General features: G+C 42.0%; 1 protein-coding gene across 15 annotated transcripts in view; it reads left to right on the top strand.

The window, feature by feature from the left end:
- Positions 1-22,124, top strand: part of PPP2R2B (protein phosphatase 2 regulatory subunit Bbeta) — a 439,907-nt gene that overhangs the window by 232,042 nt on the left and 185,741 nt on the right. The window contains exon 1 of one of the 15 annotated variants that reach the window (XM_038530541.1): positions 16,336-16,372. The exons of the other annotated variants lie outside the window; for them this stretch is intronic. Coding sequence (XP_038386469.1) covers positions 16,351-16,372 — 22 coding nt within the window. The 5' untranslated portion in view covers positions 16,336-16,350. Of the gene's footprint in view, positions 1-16,335; positions 16,373-22,124 lie in introns of those variants that run through there. 15 annotated transcript variants of the gene reach the window in all.

Genomic DNA, 22,124 nt, shown 5'->3' with positions numbered 1-22,124 from the left:
CTGGTGAAGATTTAGTAGGGTTAGAGAGGATGGTAAATATCTTCAAATATTTGCAGGAAAATTAAACAAAACTCATTCAATTTGTTTTTGCCAACCTCAAAGGGACAATTGGGTAAAAATTGTGAGGAAGTAGCTTTCAGGGGAAGATAATGAATTTTCAAATAATTAAGTTTGAAGGTCTTGCCTGCTCATCCTTGGGGATGCAGAAAGTTAGCATTTGTAAAGGAAGTCACTGACAACATTCACATTTTTAACTGAGATGATGAAGGTGGGAAGGGGGGGTGCAAAATGCAGTCACAAACTCTAGTGACTCAAGGAACAACTCAACTGTAAATGGATTTGTACTGCTACTGGACTCTTCTAAAAACAATTTGAATCCAAATGCCTTTAGGTAGCACGTCCACTCCTCAATTAGCCACAACCCACACCCCTCCCTAGTTAATTTACCTGCCTGGGCTCCTGAAGGCAGCTGAAATTACCACTCCTAGTAGTTGATCTTTAAATCCTTTGTGGGTGTGACTACCTGTCTTTCATTCAGATGTTTATTGCGCACCTTTGTGTGCTGGGCATTGTGAGAGACGCTCTAGATGACTGTGAACCTGACAGCATCTCTGCCCACAAGAAGCCTGCAGTGAGAACATGCAGAGAGGAGGAGTGGTGTTCCATGACTTCACTGGAAGAGAAATACAGGGTTTCAACTCCAGAAGGTCTAATTAAGAATAGTTGTTGCTACTAACAGCAAGGTGTACTTTGACTTGCTGAGAAGAGCTTTCATAACCAGGTTCTCAAGGGAAAGAGACCTTCCTGGAGGCCCTGCCCTTCCCCCTGCACCCCCAGCAGACTAGTGCAGGCAGAGCCAGATGGCACATTTGTTGGGGGTGCTCTAGAGGAGATTCTGGCTCTGCAGGAGAAGTAGTATAAATGGATCATCCTTGGATTCCATGTAGAGAAGAATACACAAAGCAAGCAGCATTTGCAAAACTTGGTAAATTAGAAAGCTAACATCATCCAAAAAATGAGGAAAGGGCCAGAAGAATGTCGAGTTCCTTTTAGTTGTCTCCCTTTGGTATATATTTCACATGGGGGATGTTTTAACTCCATTCTGTTGCCCATAATCTTTTGAAAGCAAGCATTTCTTGAATGCATCTTTAATACTAGACACTGTTTTCATCCATCCTCCTGATGCTCTCCATTTTGTAGATGAGTAGCCTGAAGTTCAGAGAGTCCTTGCTTAGCAAGTGCTGGAGCCCGGGGCTTTAACCACCACAGTCCGTTGCCCTCTTCCTGCCTTCTCCTGATTGTGGTGTTCTCTCTACTCTTGTCCCATCTAAACTCTTGAGATGTTGCCAGGACTCTTCCCTAATGTTCTCTCCATTTCTCTCCTCACCTAATCCTGGATTCCACTTTTCCTGCCATCCATCAAGGCTCCCTTTGTCCCACTATTTATTCTTGCTCCTTAAGCAAGGCCCCTCGTCTTTCAGTTAGTCAATATTTGGGAGCCAAATACAGTGAGGCCACAGATTTTCTAATAACCAGAGTAGCAACAGAGCAGAGCATGGAAAGTGAAAGACTGAGGATTAGAAGGTGAAGTTTTAAAAGGAAGTGCTTTGCTGATGCTTAGAAGTTAAAAAAAAAATTGGGGAACCTGGGTGGTTCAGTCAGTTAAGCATTTGCCTTTGGCTCAGGGAGGGTTCTGGGATGGAGCCCCATATCAGGCTCCCTGCCCAATGGAGAGCCTACTCGTTCTCCCTCTGCCCCTCCCCACTCACGCTCTTGCTCTCTCTCAAATAAATAAATAAATTTTTTAAAAAAAAGAGGTTTTAAAAAATTATCTCCCCATATGGCCTGTGTTTCAACTCACTAAGGATTCAGGCAGCTGCTAGCACTCATTTGAATTTGTCCCCACTGAACAGAGCTACATGCTGATGTCAAGTGGCAGCCATGCTTAAAGGCTACATCCCTAAAGAAGCATCTTGTTTTTGGAATGACATATTCCTAAGGACAAAGCTAGATAGTTTCTTAGGAAAACTGGACTTGAAGAAGCTGCTCCTGAGGTTGAGTATGACATTATATTTATCCTCAGTGATATTTTCAAAATAATATTAGCAAGTAGTTTAACCCCAAAAATCTTTTAAAGATATCCTTTCTTTCTTTCTTTTAGAGATAGGGAGAGAGAGAGAGAACAAGAGAGCATGAGTGGGGGGAGGAACAGAGGGAGAAGGATAAGCAGACTCCATACTCAGCATGAGCCTCTTGAGGACCTGGGTTCCACAACCCTGAGATGACAACCTGAGCCCAAATGGAGTTGGATGCTCAACCGACTAAGCCATCCAGGCACCCCTAAACCCAAAATTTGTGATGTAGAGTTTGAGTTGGTATGTGGGTTGTGTGTGTATAAAGGGTGGGTTTTTTTTTAAATGATAAAAAGGCTAAGATTTATTAGGTGCTTCCTGTACACAAGACACTGCTCCATCTGTATACTATTTGTTATATACATACACCCACATACATGGCCATATACTAGAGTTTATATAACGCTCAGAAGAGCCCCATGAAGTTAGTGCTATTATCCACATTAATTTATTTCAGAGAAGATGACTAACCCAAACATAACTAGCTAAATATTAGAACCAGTCTCCTTAGGTCTGCCGGACTCTAGAATCTTTACCTCTGGGACATGCTAACAGGGAATGATGTTATGTTGATGTGCTAACAAATGGGGCACCATTCATAAATACATATACTTTTAGTACCTTTCATGCTCTTTCACATATATTTGGATTTTTTTGTTCATGCCATGAGATCACCAAGCCAGGTTTTGATTTTCTTTGAGTGGCAAGAAAAGTAAGGTCCAAGGGGTAATGAGACCTTCCACACATTACAGAACTAACTATTTAGTAATAAAAGCCTAAATTTAACCCAGATCTTCTAAGTCCCGGTTCCCCTCAGCAGGCTGATAGGAACACTAATCCAGGCTCCCGATTCTTTGAGTGACTCATAAATTGGATGAGTCCTCCTCTCAGCTTCACCAGTGACTAGGAATTCATTTAGTAAAGGTTTGCTGAATTACCACTGGATAATTTCAGGAATTGTGGCAGGCCTTAGCAGGGCAGCGATGAACATTACAGGTATGTCCTGCATTCATAGAGCTTACAGTCCAGTGGGGAAATCAAACAATTAGATAACTAATTGCTATAAAGTCTGATGCTCATTGGGGGAGCAAAGGCAGGAATAAGGAAGGCATGTCTAAGATTTGGGGGAGTAATGCTAGCCAGGTAGAGTTAGAGGTAGGGGACAGAGGTTTCCATACGGAAGAAAGGTTTTGAGCAGAGAATTGAGGCAAGGACAACACTTAATATGGACCAACACAGAGATAGCGGCTGTGGGGATTTGAAGCCAGCAACTGGGAAATAGTAGAGGGAGGCAATGAAGTCAAAGGGAAAGGTACTCCTGAGGTTTGCAGAGCAGCTAAAGGTTCAAATACTGGCTTCAGTGTTCACAATTCCCTATGACTTTTCCCATTTGTAAAGGGAGATGTTAACACAAACTTTTGCAACATTAATCATCAGGCTTGCAAATAATACAAAGCATCCAACTCAGTGCTGGTAAAAGGTACCACTGCCTACTGGTTGTTCACACCTACACTTGGGAGTCCTCTTTGAGTCCAAACTTTTACTCACCCCATGCAACAGGATGACTGGCAAGTCTTTTCTGTACTCCCCCAAAATATCTTGTAAATTCCTCCATTTCTTTCTGTCCCTATACTATAAAATGGTGTAAGTCGAACCACCTTCCTCTTCCACCTGGACTAGAACACAGCCTCTACCCAGTCACTGTCCTTCTACTCTCTGTCCCACCCCTGACCCCAATCCATTCTTCACCCCTCAACTAGAATGATCTTTTTAAAACCAAAAGCACATGTCATCCTGCTGCTTCAAACCTTCCAGTTACTTCCCCTTGTTCTTAGTAGAAAATGTAGCACTCTTTGCTTATTAGTCTGACTCTGCAGTGTCTGGCCTCTGGCCACCTGCTGGCCTCATCTCCCTGTCCTAGGTCACAAACTCTGCCCACACTGGCTACCTGCTTTATCCTTCAGGTTTTACCTGATCGGCCACCTTCTCAGAGAAGGTCTTCTCTGACCACTATATCTAAATAAAGTCTCTCCTGTTAATTTCTACCATAGAACTTTCTCTACTCCCCAGCCATTATTAAAATTTGTCACTATACATTTAATTTGGGTGCTTTCTAGATTAATTGTCTAGCTCCTTCACTATGTTGGGAGTTCTGTGAGACTCTGAACTATTCTTTTAGGGGCCTAATGGATCATAGCACATGTCTGGCACAAATTAGGCACATGATAAACATTTGCTAAATTAGTAGAGAGGTGAAAACAAGGATCTCAATAAATAATAGCTATTACTATTTATTAATACCTGGCACAGAAACTGTTCTGTTTGTGAGCATTTGGTAAAAGTTTCTGTCCCCATTATTTGCTTCAATTTCTAAAACAGAAAGAGTGACAATCCCAGTAGAAGGCTTTATATATGTCAGAGAAAGGAAGGTCGTTCTGTGTCAGTAGGATCACTAGAGAGAACTGACCCAAAAGCTCCCTGATGTTGGATCCATATAAGACACAATTTCTGGGAAAATCTTTGGTATATTTTTCTCTGAGACTCAAGGACCCAAGGACATTCATCACTGGAGAAGTGGGTGCTCATACATACTCTTGTGTTAGCAGCTGGCATTTCTGCCTCGAGGATTTTACATTTACAAGGTAATAATAAAAGTGGTATTAGAAACCTGCAGATGGTCTGTCCAATAGAGATAAATGTTGATTGCAGACTCCAACATGGAAGTGGGATTGACTAGAAGTGTTACTGGGTAATTTAAGACCCTATCGTGGATATCCCTGGAGATACCTTGGCCAGTCAGGTCTATTTTATTTCAGGGAAGAAATAAAACTCTGTCTGATTGGACTTTTTTTCCCCCTGACAGAAATGAGTAGTTGTCGCAATGAATCATAAAGGCCAAGGTTGCAAGGCTGGCAGTGCACACCAACTCCTCCCTTCTCCTCTGTGGACATGGTCTTTGAACTTGAAATCAGGGTCAAGTTTTAGGGCTCTCATCTTGTTGGATATACAAGATCTTTCAGTTCTTCCCCAGAGAGCCTCTTACCTCTTAGGGAAGGGATACTGAATGATTTTTCTGAACATGTACTTAAGAATGTTCAGCCCTGAGAAGTAGTAAAATAATGGACAAGGCCAATGATGGAGTAATGATTTTCATCCATTTGATTTTCTAAAACAACACCATCCAATAAAACTGGCTATGATGACTGAAATAATTTATATCTGTGTTATCTAACATGGTAGCCACTAAGCACATGTGACTACTAAGCACTTTCTTTTAAAGATTTATTTCTTTGAGAGAGCGATTATGTGAGAGCTGGTGGGGGTACAGAGGGAGAGGGAGAATCTCAAGCAGACTCCCCACTGAGCATGGAGCCCAACACAGGGCTCAGGCTCATGACTCTGATATCATATCAAGAGTCGAATGCTCAACTGACTGAGCTACCCACATGCCCCATCTACTAAGTGCTTGAAATGTTCCTAGTGCAATGAGGAACTGGATCTTTAGTTTAATTTAAATTTGAATAGCCATATGTGGCTCTTGGCTCTTGGTTATCACATTAGATAGCACAGCTCTAAAATACCGTATGATTGGAGGAAGACTAGCAGGAATCATGTGCAAGACACAAGGGTAGAATGGGACCACCTAGAAGAAGGTTCCTTGGGAGTTGTAACCAAATAGCTGGGCAGGACATGTCCTGTGGTGGCTGCACATGGGTGTGAGATGTGAGTTCAAATCTCAGTTCAGCCAAATTCCTGCTGTGTGATCTTGAACAAGTTACTTAATTTCTCCAAGATTCATATTTCTTTACTGGTAGAATGAAGATAAAAATAGGACCTACTTCCCAGGGCTGCCTTATGTCTTAAATGGCATACTTAATACTATATGCACACACCCAATTCTGTATGTCTGGCACAATTTAGGTCTCAGCAAATTTGGTATAGTATCTTTTAATATTAATATGACACACATCTGGATAGTAGTGTTGATGAGCTTTGTGATCAGAGAGGTAGAGGATTGGCAGAGAGAGCTGACCAGACATTTGATAAAGCAAAAGTGAATTTATAAACAGCAAACACCATGCTTCCTCAGCCATGAATAGCAAGTTTTGCCGTCTTAATAAATGGATGTTCTATGAAACTGCAAGACTCTGGACCATTTGTAATCGAACTGTAGAATGATAAAGCCAGAAAGGATTTTGAAGACCAGTGATCCTCAAGCATTAGTGTGCAAACAGATCACCTGGGTGTCTCAGGAGATGTAGGTTCTGATTCAGTGGATTGGGGTGGGGCCCAAGGTGTGGCATTTCTCCAGGCCACCAGGACTTGCAGAGGCTGCTGACCAAAGGTCCATACTCAGAGTGTGAAGGTTGCTGAGCACCTGGAGTCTAAAGTATAAGACCAATACCTTTTTTTTTCTGAAGAGGACTTGGAGACCCAGAAGGGGAGGCTTCAGGGTCACAGGACCATTAGAAGTAGAACCAAGGCTGAAAGGAGCCTCCCATGTTACCTGCTTCAGTGTCATGTGCACTTCTCTGCTTCCCTGGGCAGCTGCAGCCTCTTGCATTATTACATGGCACTCAGCAGTTTGTAAAATGCCCTTCTCTATGACACTTCCTACAGTACTTCCATTTGACAGCCAATGGAATGGTGACGATGACTCCTTTTGCCCACCCTGCTGCTTTTAGTGAGTGCTAGTGAAGCTGGGGCTAATGCTCAGATGGGCCCATTCTGATCTCATGATTCCTATATACACCAGGGCTTCCCTGCTCCATCTTGAGGAAGCTCCAGCCTGGGTGTGTCTTTGCAGGGATTTGGGGGACAGTCTGCATTTAGGATCCCACTCAGGAAACAAAAAGTCAGGGGTCTCTTCTTTCTCTTTTCTATGTCACAAACACAGGATTCTAGAGCATTTATTACAAGCTGAGCAGTTATCATTGTGCGTAAAGCCTGTGCATAAGCCATTCCCTGGAGTTCAATATTTTATTCCTTGAGAACCTCAAATGAGTGGCAGCCCCATCTAGGAAAGGTGGAAATGAAGGACCAAAGTCTGAGAGAAGAGGGAAAGTTTCCTTGGTAGGCATGAACTGCAAGGTTTCTTAAAACAACTTGGTGGGAAGGGATTGAAACTTAGGGCAGTGATGGTCTCTGTTACTGGCTCTGGGTGACCCCAGATAAAGAGAGATGTGTGTGTACACACATGTGTGGTCATGTATACATATGTGCACATTTGTAACACAGACATACACATAAACTTACCTCCTCACTTTCCCATATGTTCAGTGGTACACTCAGTTCATATTATCACTTATTATTATCCTTCACCAAATGTTTTGTTAAGACAAGTGGAATGGCCCCTGCAAGCCTCCCAGAGAATTGTGAAAGATTGCACTTTATTTTTACCCCCGATGTTATTTCTTTATCGGCCTCAGTGGCCATGATTAGGGTCAGGCAGTTTTCTGGGTCTTTGCCATCAAGTGATTGGGATTCTAAGAGATAAATGTCAAGAACTAGGAATTCAGACCCGTTGAGTTGCTGAAAATTAAATGAATTTGTAGCCTCTGACTATCAGGTCGAGGTCACAGATGGAGCTACACATTTTGGGTTCCCCAGCTTGGAGTTGCTGGCAAATACAGCTTTCCCTTGGAGATAATCCTTATGTGTAATCTCAGTTGCTTAGTATGCTTTGCAAGCCAGTAAGGTAGCCTTTAAATAATAAAAAAAATACTTTCAAACCAATCCATTTTCCTCCTAACATATAGTTTGTGCTCTAGGCATATCTGGCTTACCCTGTTCCACTTTTATATCCGTGAGCTCCTTCCAAAGGTTGATAGCAATACAGCTCTGACTGAGTAGGAGACCTCTGGCTAGTGCCAAAACTCCATCTTCTGCCCAAATATCTTCTTAGGTCAATGGGGAAGATCTCTCTGCTCTGAGTTTGCAAAACCATTGATTTTTGCTGCAATTAGAGAAAGAAAAGCAGGCAAGATTTTTCCCCCAATTTTAAAAACAGCATTTAAGGATCCCAGCTGTTTTATTGGATTTCTCCAGTTCCAAGAATAGGGGTGCAAAACATTCCTCGAGTCAGCATGCTATCCTTGCTGGGTAAAGGAAAGGGTGCATCTGTGATCTCTGGGAAGGTCTGCAGATGGTCGTGCCTACGTGACTTGAGGTCCCCAAATGGCTTCCCAGTCTTCAACCTTCCATGTCAGAAGAGCTATAGATATTTCTGAGCACAGTTTGACCTGCATTCTGTTGACCTAATCATTTGGTTAATTGCTGTCTGCAATTAAGTCCTTCTCAATGCAATAAAGTTAATCTTTTCCCCGGCACATAAAATCTGACCCCCATAGCTTGTGAGTGCAGAATTGCTCTTGTTTATGCTACCATCTTGGGGTCCAACAGCCGACTTTCTGAGGGCCAAAGCACCTCTTGGAGCTTGAGAAGTTGCACCCCCCTGGAATCAAAGTGTCAGAATGCTTCGCTTCACTCTCAGATGCAAAACCCCCAGAAGGTTGCCTTGTCTCTACTCAGCCTCATTTCTTGTCTGTTGCCCAGCACAGAGTGTGAACCACTAAACATGATGCTTTTCTTCAATCTCATTGCTTTGGTTTATTATCGAGGTCATTAGCATGTGTTTGACAATTATTCAGTCAGCCCTTTTTGTTCCAACTTGAAGAGCTTTGTGTCCAGTTCATAAATAATTTCAAAACGTCCACAATCTCCCTCACAGCTCAAACCAAGGGACTTCTCATTGCTTCTGAACAGAAACAACATTTGAAGGCTCATTCATATTCACTTGGCAAATATTTACTGGCAAGTCCGTGTGTTTCCATTGGAACTGATAAGGTAGTCAGTTGAAAAGGCAGTGGGTCAGGAGTAGAGATGGAGAGGACAAGGCAGGCACCAGAATCAACTTGGTGCCTAGATGGGCCTGGGTTCCAGTTCCTGTGTGACAGGTGCTTGTCATGATACCTGGTTCAAGTTCATGATCTTGAGTAAGCCTCATTTTCTTCATCATTAAAAAGAGATAATGTTTATTTCTTTGGAGGAATTCAACAACAACAAAAAAATCTTAAGATGTTTAGAATAATACCTGGCACATAGTAAGTGTTCCATAAATGTTAGCTGTGATTATCACTATTTTATCCTTATAACAAGTTTATGAGATAGGCCCTACTTTTGCCCCCACTCTGCAGATGAGAAAACTTAGTCAAAATAACTTGCCAAAGATCACATAGTATATAAGTGGCACACTTAAACACAAGCGTACCTAACACTGTCATTCATATTCTTTATCATTACCCTAGGCTGACTGGGTTAAGATTTCCATACGTTTTTAGGAGCTACATACATCTTTGGGTTTTGAGAAACTTAATTTGCTAGATTTGTTAATGGCTCAAATTAAGCCATGTGACTTAGCTAGAATATAACATTTTTCAAAATTCATTCTATTGTGGTCCCCCCCCCCACTATCCAGTAAGTATTTCTTTTCACACAGAGAATTTTTATTAAATGCCTAATTACAACTGGTTGGATTCTCACTTATAACAGTTCTCACTTTTGAATTTAAATTTAATGATGTGTTGAAATATTAATGACCTTTATCTTGAAAAGTGTCTAAATTGTACTAAAGTTAACAAATGTGGCTGATAATACCCAGCACTATCTTGGAGCATTCTCCCACACAAGGCATTTGCTTGGGCTTGCGTCATTCTAATGGTGGGTTTTATACAGCACTGACAAATACACAATGTAGGAAAATTTTGCATCACAAATTGCCTGGGGATTTAGTCTCCCCATAAATGCTTTAAAGTGCTCTAATTCAGGCTAAGTAATAATAGCTGTAAAGCATTTAGAAGGATCAACAATGCCAGGCATGTATTCTATGGAGTAAACAGGTTTCTGAGGGAGAAGTAGCATTTACATCATATGGAAAAAGCAACCCATAAGCAACTTTCATTCCTACTTTCTCTGTGTATCCTACCTTCTATGGCTTGAACATAACCTCATGGCTTTGGCTTTAGCTCCTTGAGCATCTTATTAATCTTGATAGTGAAGACAGAAGTGAAATTTATCTGAGGCTTGATTCTAATAGCCAAGTTAGACTCCTTCCAATTCCCCAGAAGTCCTTTGGGTTCAAAGTACTTGCATAACTGGTGCTGTATTCTGAGCCTTGGGGCATAACATGAAGGTTTGGTCTCTCTTTTTTCTAAGTTGCCCTTTGCTGAAAGACCTTGATACATTCTTGTCCCACCCCCACCATGACGGAATGTTCAAGACAAGGGACAACTGTTTACCAACATGTGGACAAAACCCTACTTACAGGAAATCCCATGTCTCATCTGGCTAAATAACTTGGACCATATGTTCAGGTCCCAAAGCTTGGGATTTTTCAGAGCAAGTTCAAATGTGCCTATTTGCATCACCTGGGGATATTGAAATTCCAAGCACAAGTTCATTTTCACATAATTCATTATCCTCCCTTGGATTTGGTACTTACTGTGAACTTTGGCAACAGATGGAATGAGATGATGTTCCAGGAGCACTTACTAATTCTTTTGTCCTCAGGAATACCCACAAATAGTGATAATTTGCACTCAAATGAAACTTCAGGGCCAAGCAGTACCCTCAGGTATTCATTTGCCACCCCCTATTGAGTTCTTGGGTAGAATTTAATTATCCAACAAATTTGGGGGTAGCTCTGCCAGATGTTGGGTACTGACCCAGACATTTCAAATGGAAGGATCTGATGCATTCCAGAGAAAAAGAGGGAAAACAGTCTTGGGAGCTGGGCCCCTGGATGGGAGAAAGAGAGGCACAAACAGGGGGCTTGGAATTTGTTGTGAATTCCTCAGAGCCACTTGTTCCTCCTGAAGCCCCAGTAACCACTGGGCATTTGTGAAGGTCATTCAGGAAGGTCTGAGACACCCCTGACTTCTGTTAAACACAAAGGACCTCAAGAGTTAAGAATCAGTTGAGGAACCAGCTTTGGTTTGTTAACAATAACAGCAAAATTACTGAGTTGATGTGAATGATGGACACACACAGCTGCTCCTCCCTTTTGTTCCAGCACAGTTAAGTGGGGCCACTTGGAACACCCAACTGGTCCTTGAATTTGGGTTTATCTTCAGAGAAATTACTGCAATTATAACTTGTTATTCATGAAATATGGTCCAAGCATTATAACAGCTAGTATTGATGAAATGTGGATTCTACGTGTACCAGGCATTGTGCTAAGCACCTGTGTACCCCTTTCCTTCTCATAACAACCATATCAATTATAATAGTCCCATTTTATGGATGAGTGAATAAAATTCAGTCTTCCTTCATAACTGCCCGAGGTCCTGCATCTACCACGAAGCAGAGGCAGGCAGCCTGATCTCACAGCCTGTGCCTTTCCTCACCATCTTCCGGCGGAACTTGACTTATCAATGGTGATCTCCCCATCAAAAGGAATCTAGCCTGTTCCCATCTCCACTCAGAGTGTTCGAAGAAGGGTCCTATTCTGTGCCCTGTGTCATCCCCACCTGGTCCCACCATAGCTGGTTGGACTGGAGGGAAAAGACTGACAAAAAGGCAGCCAATCAGTAACCTGGCTTATGATCTCTGATGTGGCCTAGTACCCTCCCATCCCCCCCCCCCCCCCCAATTGAGCTAGCTAAGAATATCAGATTCTTTCTTTTGGGAATTTAGACTAAAAAATACCACCAAAGTATTTGGCTTTGAGAGTTTAGGATGAAATGTAGCCAGGAGGTCAACTCAGGCTATGACTCAGGCAGTAGTAAATGTGAATAAGCACACGAGTGCATTTGGTAGAGCTTCAGAGAACACACAAGAGCAAAGTAGAGGGGTCATGAGAAATGGAAAAAGTAGCCAGTGGCCCACAATGTTTTTCTGGTTCCAGTCCATGGGGATCCTCTTAATATGTAATGTGAGAGTGAAGTGGGATAATTTATGTAAATCACCCAGCAGATGCCTGATGTGTAGTTAAGTGATCGATACAAGTCAGCACTATTATGATGTTTATTATTATTGGAATTTTAATGTGATTTGTCTTTTATTTGAAAGAAAAAAGATCCTTTCATTCCTGGTTTACCAGCTACAGCTAGGGATATGAAAAGCCATATTCTTTCTTTTGTCATTGAATTGGATTCCTTAATTGTTATAATTTATAATTCAAATTTTGGCTTATGATTATCTTAGTTTTCTTTCGGATCGATTCCACACCCACTAATGAACTATCATGTTAGAGCAATGGGGAGCTATTCCCATAATCTGTTTTCCTCCAATCCCCCTTCAGATGCTAATGAGAAGTACCATGGAGACATCAGCCATTAGTATACATGGGCTGGTATAAATCATGGACTATGGATCATTGAGCATCTTTGTTGTAAAACAAATGGCCTGTGGTCAGTTAATCATACAAAGAAACATCTCCGGGGCCTCCTGGCTTTATTCATAACCCCTAAATCCGGTTGCAGTTTTATAAACAGAACATCTGTTAAAATATGCAGAAATTACAGTCACAGTCATTAGCAGGAAGCTATATGGCTTTGGCAGATTTTTTTTTAAGCTTTTGATGGTAATCTCCTCTGTCTGGGATTCATGCTTTCTTCCCATTCTTCCCGATCTCTTTTGTTCCCCTCTGTTCTTGTGGGTTATAGCATTTTTAACCCAAGACTGAAAAGTGGGCACGTGTTATTCCAGGCTCGCTTGGCCCTGTGCCATTCTGCAGCATGGGAGAGTAACTGTAACCCAGCCTTGCAAAACCATGTATTTCAGGTATGTGACCTGTAGGGCCTCAAGCAGCCTGCAGGTGAGAAATCCCAATTGGCTTCACCCTTGTCTTACTGACTTTGGACGCTGGTAGCCCTGGAATTTAACAAAAGTGAACAGAACTGCCTGCCAGCATTGCCCCAAATTTCTCACTTTCTCTTACTTTCTCTCTGTGCTCTCCGCTACCCCACCCTCACTCTTCATTAAATTTTTTTTACTGTGTTCATATTTAAATTGGCCTGGGAGGGTTAACCTCTGAAGACAAAGACCAGGAGAAATGTAGATAGCCAGGGAAGAAGATTTGTCCTAATAATGTAGATTGACCCCCTCCTTGTTCAGTGAAGAAATTCTTATTCCACCTAAGAACTAGAGAACAGGTCAACTTTGTTTAGCAATGGCTTTGTTCTGTCTGCCATGGAATGGGAATCGGCAAACAGTCCCAGTGGAAATTAAAAAGTCACCTCTGAGAATTCAGTGTGTCCATCACCTATCCTTACATATAAGGTTTTATAAAGTCTCAAAGTCAACCTGGTTAAGCCTGAATGGATCTTTCTTAATGGGCCCACGAGGAAAAGGAAGATGGTGTGGTAAAGTGGCTATGAGAATAAACTCTGGGATCAAGACAGGGACCCGAATCCCAGATCAGCCCATCACTGGCCATACGCCCTAGAGGAAGTTCATGAAAGAAGCTGCAATTCTCCATCTATAATATTAACACCTACTCCATAAAGTTGAGCAAGTTCAAGGAAAACCCAAGCAAAGCACCTAGCCACATGCCTGGCATGTTGTTCATTGCCAAATAAATACTCATTTTTGCTGTTGTCATTTTTTAAAATTGTTTTTGTGCTTAGTACCAGCCCATGGTTCGATTATGTTAGGTGTTGATTTTAACCTCACTGGAACTTACTTTCTTAAGTACGTACATGATTTAAAGCATCCACTTGCTCAAGAATATTTCCTAAGCACCTGCCCTCAGCTCAGTGCTCTGTTGAGTGTGTGTGGCCTGTAAAGATTGATCTTTGCAGACATCTGTCTGTAAGGAGCTCGTTGGATGAATCAGCACGGAATGTGTTGGAGGGAAGGTCCAAATCGAGGGCCATGGAAGTTATGGGTAAGAGAAACTAGTGACTAGGGGAAACTAGAGGAAGGCTTTCTGTGGGAAAGTGGGGAAAGCAGGGGTTTCGAGAAGTATAACATATCTCCCCAGTGATGTACTGCGGTCAGAGAAGGATGAAGTCTCAGTGGAAGATGAAAAACAGAAGTGGAACAAGGCAACAGTGAAGGCAGGTGGGCTGGCAGAGACCAGGAATGGGCCAGTTCATCTTCTGAGGGAATCAAAAAGGATTGGAGGGTAAAAGCCCATCGGAGGATTGAAACCAGACACCCCAAGCCCCTACAGAAATCTGGAGGATCAAAGCAGAAAGCTCCCCAGAAGGAGACAAAATCAGAGTAGTGCCCCTGGAGGGTGGAGCGACCAGAAAAGGAGGCTCCCCCAGAGACTGATGGCTTGTTTGTCTGATTCCTGGTCTGCAGCCGAGAGCAGGGCTGGTTCTCTTCTGGATCCACGGCATGTCCTGGTGCTTGTGGCGGAGGGGCTCCCACCACCCTCCGAACTCTAAGAGCCACCCCAGGCATCTTGAGGCAGCAGCTCTCTGAGCTTTCAAAAGGAAAATTGCAGTCATGCATTGGAGTCCTCGGTGCCAATTAAAGTGTCAGGCTCTGAAACAAACAAATATGGATAACAAAGATGGGGATAATGTTTTAAAATTAGGTTCTCAGGAGTCACCCATTAATTTGGAGCTCATAAGACATGGCCTGTGTGTTCAATAAATACCATCTGATGACAGTAGCAGCCCGTAGTGGGAAATGCCCAGCAGCCAGGTCGCTTTAAGCATGCCGGTACAAATATATCCTGTGATATCACACTCAGCATGGAGGCAGTGTCTCTCAGCTTTACAGCTCTTAAAACATTAATCCCTCTGGAGGCCAGAAAGATGGGTGTCATTGTTCTCCTGCTAAAAGTACAAAAAAGAAACAAAGCAAGAGAACTAATATTAAAAATTAGAAGGGTGGATTCTGTATACACAGACCTAACGTATGGGGCTCAGTACGCTCACAACCATTGCATAATTAGATAAACTGTGTAAATACCCAGAGGTGGTTAGTGAGGTAGCTTGTGGAAATGAAAAAATTAGCAATAGTGGCATGGATTTTTTAAAAAGCAATTATTTGCTTTCTGTGATGACAAGAATCCACAGATGGTGCATCCTTAAGTTCTTGAGTGCCTCGAAACCCTTTGAAGCATGATTGTTTTCATACTATAAATAATAGCTGGTAGGTTGTACCGGAGAACCTTTTATGCTTTTGATTGCAATGGAACAATACCTGTTACTGTGTGGATCATGGTGCATGGTCTCCATGCTACAAGAACATAGCAGGGGTGTCGAGAGCTAACAGACAATTAAGTCTGAAGATGTTCACAGGAGCTGATTTCCGACTTCCACCTTGAAAGGTGAGGTTCCTCTGGGAGAGGGGCACAGGTTGGTGAAGTCACACTGATCCCATCCCCAACAGTTCTCCATCTAGTCGCAGAAGGCTAGAGTAGACCTTGGTGAATGCAGCAAGTGCAGGGTGAGTGTACTTGTTGAGAATCCATGGCCTAAGGGAAAGCTTGTGCTTCTTGGCCAGGCTTAGAAACTGAAAGACAAAGAATGCCTTTTGACAATGCCTTTTACCAACAGAGGCTTCCTGAATATGACTTGATTTGTTTCACTTTCTACCCTGGGCTTGTAGATGGGACTACCCAGATGAAATATTTGTTCCTTTGATCAACAAATCTTTATTAAGCGTCAGTTAAGGGCCAGGTCCTTTGCCAGGTGTTTGTTGGTAAAGTAGTGTGTTCTAATAGGTTATCATTATCTTGACTTCAGGAACCTTGTGTTCATTGCCTCTTTCCCCCAAGGCACTTGGCACAGTCTATGACACATAAGGGGCACTCCATGAAGGGAATTGGAAAGAAAAAAGTACCCTGTCATTTGCAGCTACCAGAGCAGTCAGGTGCCAGGAAAGTAGCACTGGCTCTCCTAATAGCCCACACCTATCCCTTAATGAAAATTGCATTGTACATAGTGAGACCAGGTGGATAATTTCAAGTTGCACTTACTCCATGACTCTGTCATTATTTAATGGCTTGGCTAAGGGACAGTGACATACAGACTTGGAAGCAGGGGAGCAGAGCACTGGAGTCCACCCACTTCACCGGCACGTGTGGACCTATCATGAAGATGTCCTTTGTTTTTTTCATTCCTCAGTTTAGTAAGAAGATGATGCCACTGCATTTCTGAAATCCTCTTCAGATGTTAGATCACTGCAGTGCCGTTTTTATGTGGGTATTATTATCCATCGGTGTACCATCATTGTGAGTCAGCAGCACAACCACTAAATGAACGGCCGCAGTAAAAGAGGTAAAGCGGAGATGCTTCTCAGGCAGAACCTGGGCAGCTGAGTGCCATAGTGAAATGCACAGTAGCAGAAGTTGGGGTAGCCTGTGTGCTTCCCGATGGGCAGGTGCAGAGATAAAAATTATAGTCTCTAATATTTAGAGATCTAGTATTTATGTGTGCTAGACACTACGCTAGTGATTCCCATGTGTTATCGCATCTAATTTTTAAACATTCCTTATAAAATGGATATTTGTACTAGCCCCAGTTATAGATGAAGAAACTGATGTTATGTTCCTGGCCATGCAGCTAAGAGTTCATGATCTTAATCACTGCACTATATTACTGCATAAATGTTTAATACAACATGGTTTAAAAAATGGATTGTTGATGGACAGTTGGTTGGATGGGAATGAGAACTTATTCCTTCTTGCCCCCCGTATTTTCATTTGCACAGATATGTGAGTGGAGAGCAGGAAACAGAAATCACTGTTTGTTGTCTTGGTTCTCCTGCTTTATAAATTAGTCCAATTCTATTTGATAGCCTCCCAATTAAACCAATAAATTGGATGAGTCAGTGGTTCTGAAATAAAAGTGAAGCCACACCATATTAATATGGTGATTAGCCACATCACCACAATAGAGACAATTTGTAAGGCCTGTTTTCAAAACCCTGAGTAGAAACAGAAAGCAATAGGATGTGCAAACATTTGGCAATGGTAGTTGGTATTGGGGGAAATCATTCGTGCAATTACCTTTTGATTCCAACCAAATTGGGAGCAAATATTAGCTATGTTCCTCATGTTTCTCCAGACTTACTCAACTGCTTGCTGAATTATTGGAGTTATGTGCATTTCTGAAAAGCTCTGTACTTGTGTATTTGACTAGAGGTAATAAGGAAGTGAGCATTCACACCAACCTGCTTTATTTATAGCTCTGCTTTGGCAGTGTTTTATAAAGGATAGTCACTCACTTACTCCCTGAAGGTAAATGCTATTACACTTTGATTGTAACTGCCATTGGGTGAAGATGTACAACTAATCATGGGTCATAATGCTTATGACAAATACACGGCATAAATTTGTCACACATCTTACCTTTTTTTAACGAGTGTTTAGTAACAACTCACCATTTGCTGTACAAAGTTCAGGCACTGTCTCATTTACTAGCATGATTAAGTAAAGAATAAGATCAATTTTAGTTCAAGTAGGAAACTGACTATTGGTTAACAGAGGAAGACTAAAGATCTTTGTGAAGAACTTCAGACTATTTTTCCAAGCTCAGCTCTTTTTCTTCTGTCTCAGCCTTATCTGCGAAGCGAAGATGAATTAAAGTCCAATTTTATCGATCCTTTGGATGGACAACTGTTGGACAGAGATGAACCAAAGTAGACTTCCTCTGATAGTGTTTCTCAGAAAGAAATGTTTAGAATTTCTTGAGACACTTGTCGATACAAAACTCCCAAGCTCCATTCAGTATCTACTGAATTATGTCTACAGTGGTTGCCTAGTAACCTGCAATTTTTCAGATTCACCCAAGTAAATCTAAGTGTGAGGACCACTGAAAAAACTGGTCTTATGTTTCCCAAGTTCAACTCTTCCCTTTGTCTCAGCATTTGCAGCCCGTTCTAGCTCTGGAGGCAGGATGCTCAATCCTTTTAGCTTAGTGGGCCACTCTTAGGTCCTACACCCTCCATTTATTGCTAATCCTAAATGTCTGCTAGCTGAACAAACAATTCCCCTCGGGAACTGGTAGCAATATTGAGTAATATTTAAGAGCATAGACTCTGGAGCCAGACTGCTTGGGTTTTAGTCCTTGCATGCCTACTCCAAGTGTTGATATACAGAAGAGCGTGTGTGTTCTTGGCCAGGTTGCTGTATGATCTTAACATCTTTAGGCTGTGATTTTTCTCAAATGTAAAGTTAAAGTAGCCATAATAACTGACTTCATAAGGTTATCTTGGGAATGAAATGAGTTGATTAAATGAATGGGTTCTTAGGATCTGTTGTTTTCATCTACAACTGCTCCCTTTGTTATTTTGTCCAGTTTGCTGGCTTACAATACTACCTGAATGCTGGCAGCTCTCAGATTCCTATTTTTAATCCAGTCCTCTCCTGAAATCCAGACTTACATACCCAACTTCTTGAGAATCTTTACTTGGATGTCTAATAAAACATCTCAGACTTAATATTTTCATATTGAACTCCTGATCACCTCCTGAACAAACCTTTTCTGCCTGTTGTGGTCCCTTTCTTAGGCATGGGCAATGTCCTTCTTCCCCCCACCTGGCTGAAAACCTTGGAGTCACAGTTGACTCACACTCCACACATAATGTGTCAGGAAATCCTGTTGTCTCTATTTTTAAATTCTGCTCAAAATCCCATCTCTCTTGGGATCTTCCACAGCTACCATGTTGATCCAAGCCATTATTCACTGTTGCAACAGCCTCCTGCTTCCACCCTTGCCTCTGACACCCAGATCTGTTCTCTATACAGTAGCCAGACTAATTCCTGTAAAAATTTAGGTCAGATCATGTCACTCCTCTGCTCATAGTTTTCCCAAGACTCTCCATCTCACTCAGCATAAAAGGGTCTTTACAGTGGCCTGGAAGGCCATACATCATTAGTCCTTCAGTTTTCTCTCTGACCTCATGCCTGCTGCTTTCTCCATGCTCAGCAGCCTTCTTGCTGCTGCTTGAACTCCCCAGACCTCAAGGCCTTAGTGCTGGGCTGAGTCTTCTGCATAGACTGCTCTTCTCGCACATACCTGCAGAGCCACTTTCCTTCAAGCTTTTGTCTAAATGTGGACTTTTTCCATGAAGCCTTTATTAAGTAGCTATTTGAAATTGGAATTCCCTTCTACCTTTGACCCTGCTGATAGGACTTAACCTCTTGTCTTCTCATAGTCTTTAATAAATACTATATATTTACTTACTTATCATTGTGATTCTTTATTAAATATCTCTTTCCACTAGAATTGATGCTTCCAGAAGGTATTTGCATTCTGTTTGTTGCTATACCTCTAATGTCTTAAAAACAGTACATGGCATATAATAAGTGTTCAAATATTTGTTAAATGGATGAATGCATGAACAATTTGGACTTGATTTAGAACATGCTCTATAACTTCCCACAGGATTCTACCTTGGTTCTTATGCTATTTAACATTTTTTGTTACACTTCTGGTTAGGAATATTTTGGTTACCAGGCTAAAAATTTCTACTAAAATTTTACTTCATCACAAATTTGACACACACAAATGAAAAGTTCAGAAAAATACTAACTTCAGTTAAAGCTTGATCCAGAGCTCAGCTGGATTGCCCTGAATTGATAGTCTCTCGGCTCCACTTTCTGTAGACCCAGCAGCTATTTGCAGGCTCTTCCATTTATGGTAGAAAATTGGCTACTGTAGTTCAGGGCTTCACATCTCTTAACTCCTAAGGACTCCTCTGATTTGGTTTGTTTGGATTCCATGCCCAACCCTGCGTCTATTCCCTATACTTAGTAAGATGGACTGCCTGGTGGACTTCAGCCAGTTGGACTATAACTCTGATGTTGAGGAAAGGGTGGGTACTACCCACATGACTTGAGGGTGATAAGGGGGAAAGCCAGGGGACTGTTGGCATTAGAAGAGAAAGATGGTTGATGGGGAGACAGCTCTTAGTCTAGTATAACAGTAATGAGTACATGCTTATTAAGTTAAATATGATAGCATAAGGTTTGGGGATTCAAGCCAAAATAACATATGGAAGAACTGATGGATTTCTTCATTCATTCAAGAAGTGGAATAGCATCTGCAAAAGCACAGAGGTATGAAAATGTTTGACATGTTTAGATTGCTGTGAGGAGTTGGTGTGAAGTGGGTGAAAGTAATATATTACAGTCTTCTCAGTGCAGCAGCAGAAGCCTGAACCTAACTCTCATTGGTCCACATTGGAGTATTTTTTTGTGTTTGGCCCAATCACTGCTGACAGGGGGTCGGAGTATGCCAATTAGCCTTTAAAGACACACACATACAGAGAGCAGATTGGATTCAGAAAAAAAAAAAAAAAAAAAGGATTTTCTTAACAGAAGAAAGGGAAATTGATGCTGAGAATGTATCAGAAGCAGAAAAAGATGTGTAAATAATCTCACAATAGACCAGTGGACCAAGATAGATCAATATGATATGATCACAATTTTAAAGTTAGATGACATTGAATGAGGTGATATTGTGAGATACAGTGTGAGAATCATAAAACTCCCTGCCTCTTCTTTGTAGAACTACCATTCTGATTCCACCCATCAACTGTTGAGTTAAGTGTGTATCCTTCCAAGAGCCACAAGCAGAGAAACAAGTCCAGAAAGGCAGGTGACCGGGCATAGTTGAGTAGTCTCATCGAAGGTAGCCTTTTCTTTATTTTTATCTTGGGAATTAAGGGATATTTTGAGTGGAAGAAAGAAAGTCTAAATGTTAACTAAATTACAGGATTGGTTATAAATTTTGTCCTTGCTTCTCTGCTTGTGAATCTAACCAGGGAATTCAGAGGTAAAATTTGAACATCTGGGCCTTCTCCTAGAATCCGTTTTATTTAGCCCCTAAAACACTGCTCCACATCCTTCTTCTCTTCAGTGCCAAGTGGAATAGGATAGGGACCACCATAATATAAAACTCTATTCTTGTTGACCTGCCAGATTTCTGAAGAAGAAAATGTGATTCTCTGATAGAAGGTGTTGATGGCCAGAGGAGTGAAATGTGAGGATTAACATGCATGACTTTGCCCTTGGGAAGAACATTCAGGATTGCCTTACAAGTCTCAGAGCAGGTGTGCTTGTGAGTGAAAGTAGACATCAGAGTGTCCGTGCCTGTTCCAAGACTCCATCGTGTGCTCACCCCACTTTGTGCGCATCTCTGTTGCCTTGCTGGCATAATTAAGCACTCCCAATGCCGCTGCCCCAGTTTTTAGTCCGTGGGTATGGAGAGCTGCCCTCACCCGTGCCAGCCCCCAGCATGTTCCCTTGTTAAATTATGCATATGCTAATGAAGTGTGAAAATCAGCCAAATAACAACTCTTTCTAATCATTTAAGGTCCCAAGAGCAAAAGAGCTTTTTTCTCTTTTCTTAATTTTGGGGTGGTTGTTATGATTTGCAAGCCAATCGGAAGCACAATTCTCTGGGTGTTTCTCTTCTCCCAGTTCCCTTCCACAGAAATGAGGCTAATTGGCATTCTCACTTCTACCTCAAGTGAGAAGAGTCTTCTGGAAAACCAGTGACCTACTGTGCCCTTTTCATTTGCATCTGGGACTGGATAATCCATAGTTTTACATGCATACACAGAGCAGTCCCGAAGGGCAATTAACTAGACTAAATTATTTCCTGCCCCCTGGAGAGCCAGTGTTTGAGAACATCCCCCCAGAGATGGTGCATGCCAAGGCCCTTGTGTTGTGATTACATTTTACCTTTACGTTCCAGTCATCGGCTCTGAGTCTTTGCCAGTCCACCTGTTATCCTTAAGACCTAGTAATGTTGTCCGATTTCCTGTTCTGACCCCTGCCTCCCTCTCTGACCATCTTCTATCCCCTCCTCCTCATCACTTGCCTTGTACCACCTTGGGTCCTTTGGATGCAGCTCTTGGCTCATCTTGAAAAGCTTTATCCACACACCTTCATGTAGCTTCTACCAATTCTTCAGGTCTCAGCTCCCTTGTCACTCTTGAGAGAGGCCAACCCTGACCATCTAATTAATGCTGAATCCCATCCATCATCATCATATGTCATCCCCTTTTTATTCTGTACGG

Source organism: Canis lupus, chromosome 2, assembly GCF_011100685.1.
Source record: "Canis lupus familiaris isolate Mischka breed German Shepherd chromosome 2, alternate assembly UU_Cfam_GSD_1.0, whole genome shotgun sequence".
Taxonomy (NCBI): Eukaryota; Metazoa; Chordata; class Mammalia; order Carnivora; family Canidae; genus Canis; species Canis lupus.
Note: the sequence above shows the minus strand (reverse complement) of the source record. Positions and strands in the feature narration are given on the sequence as shown.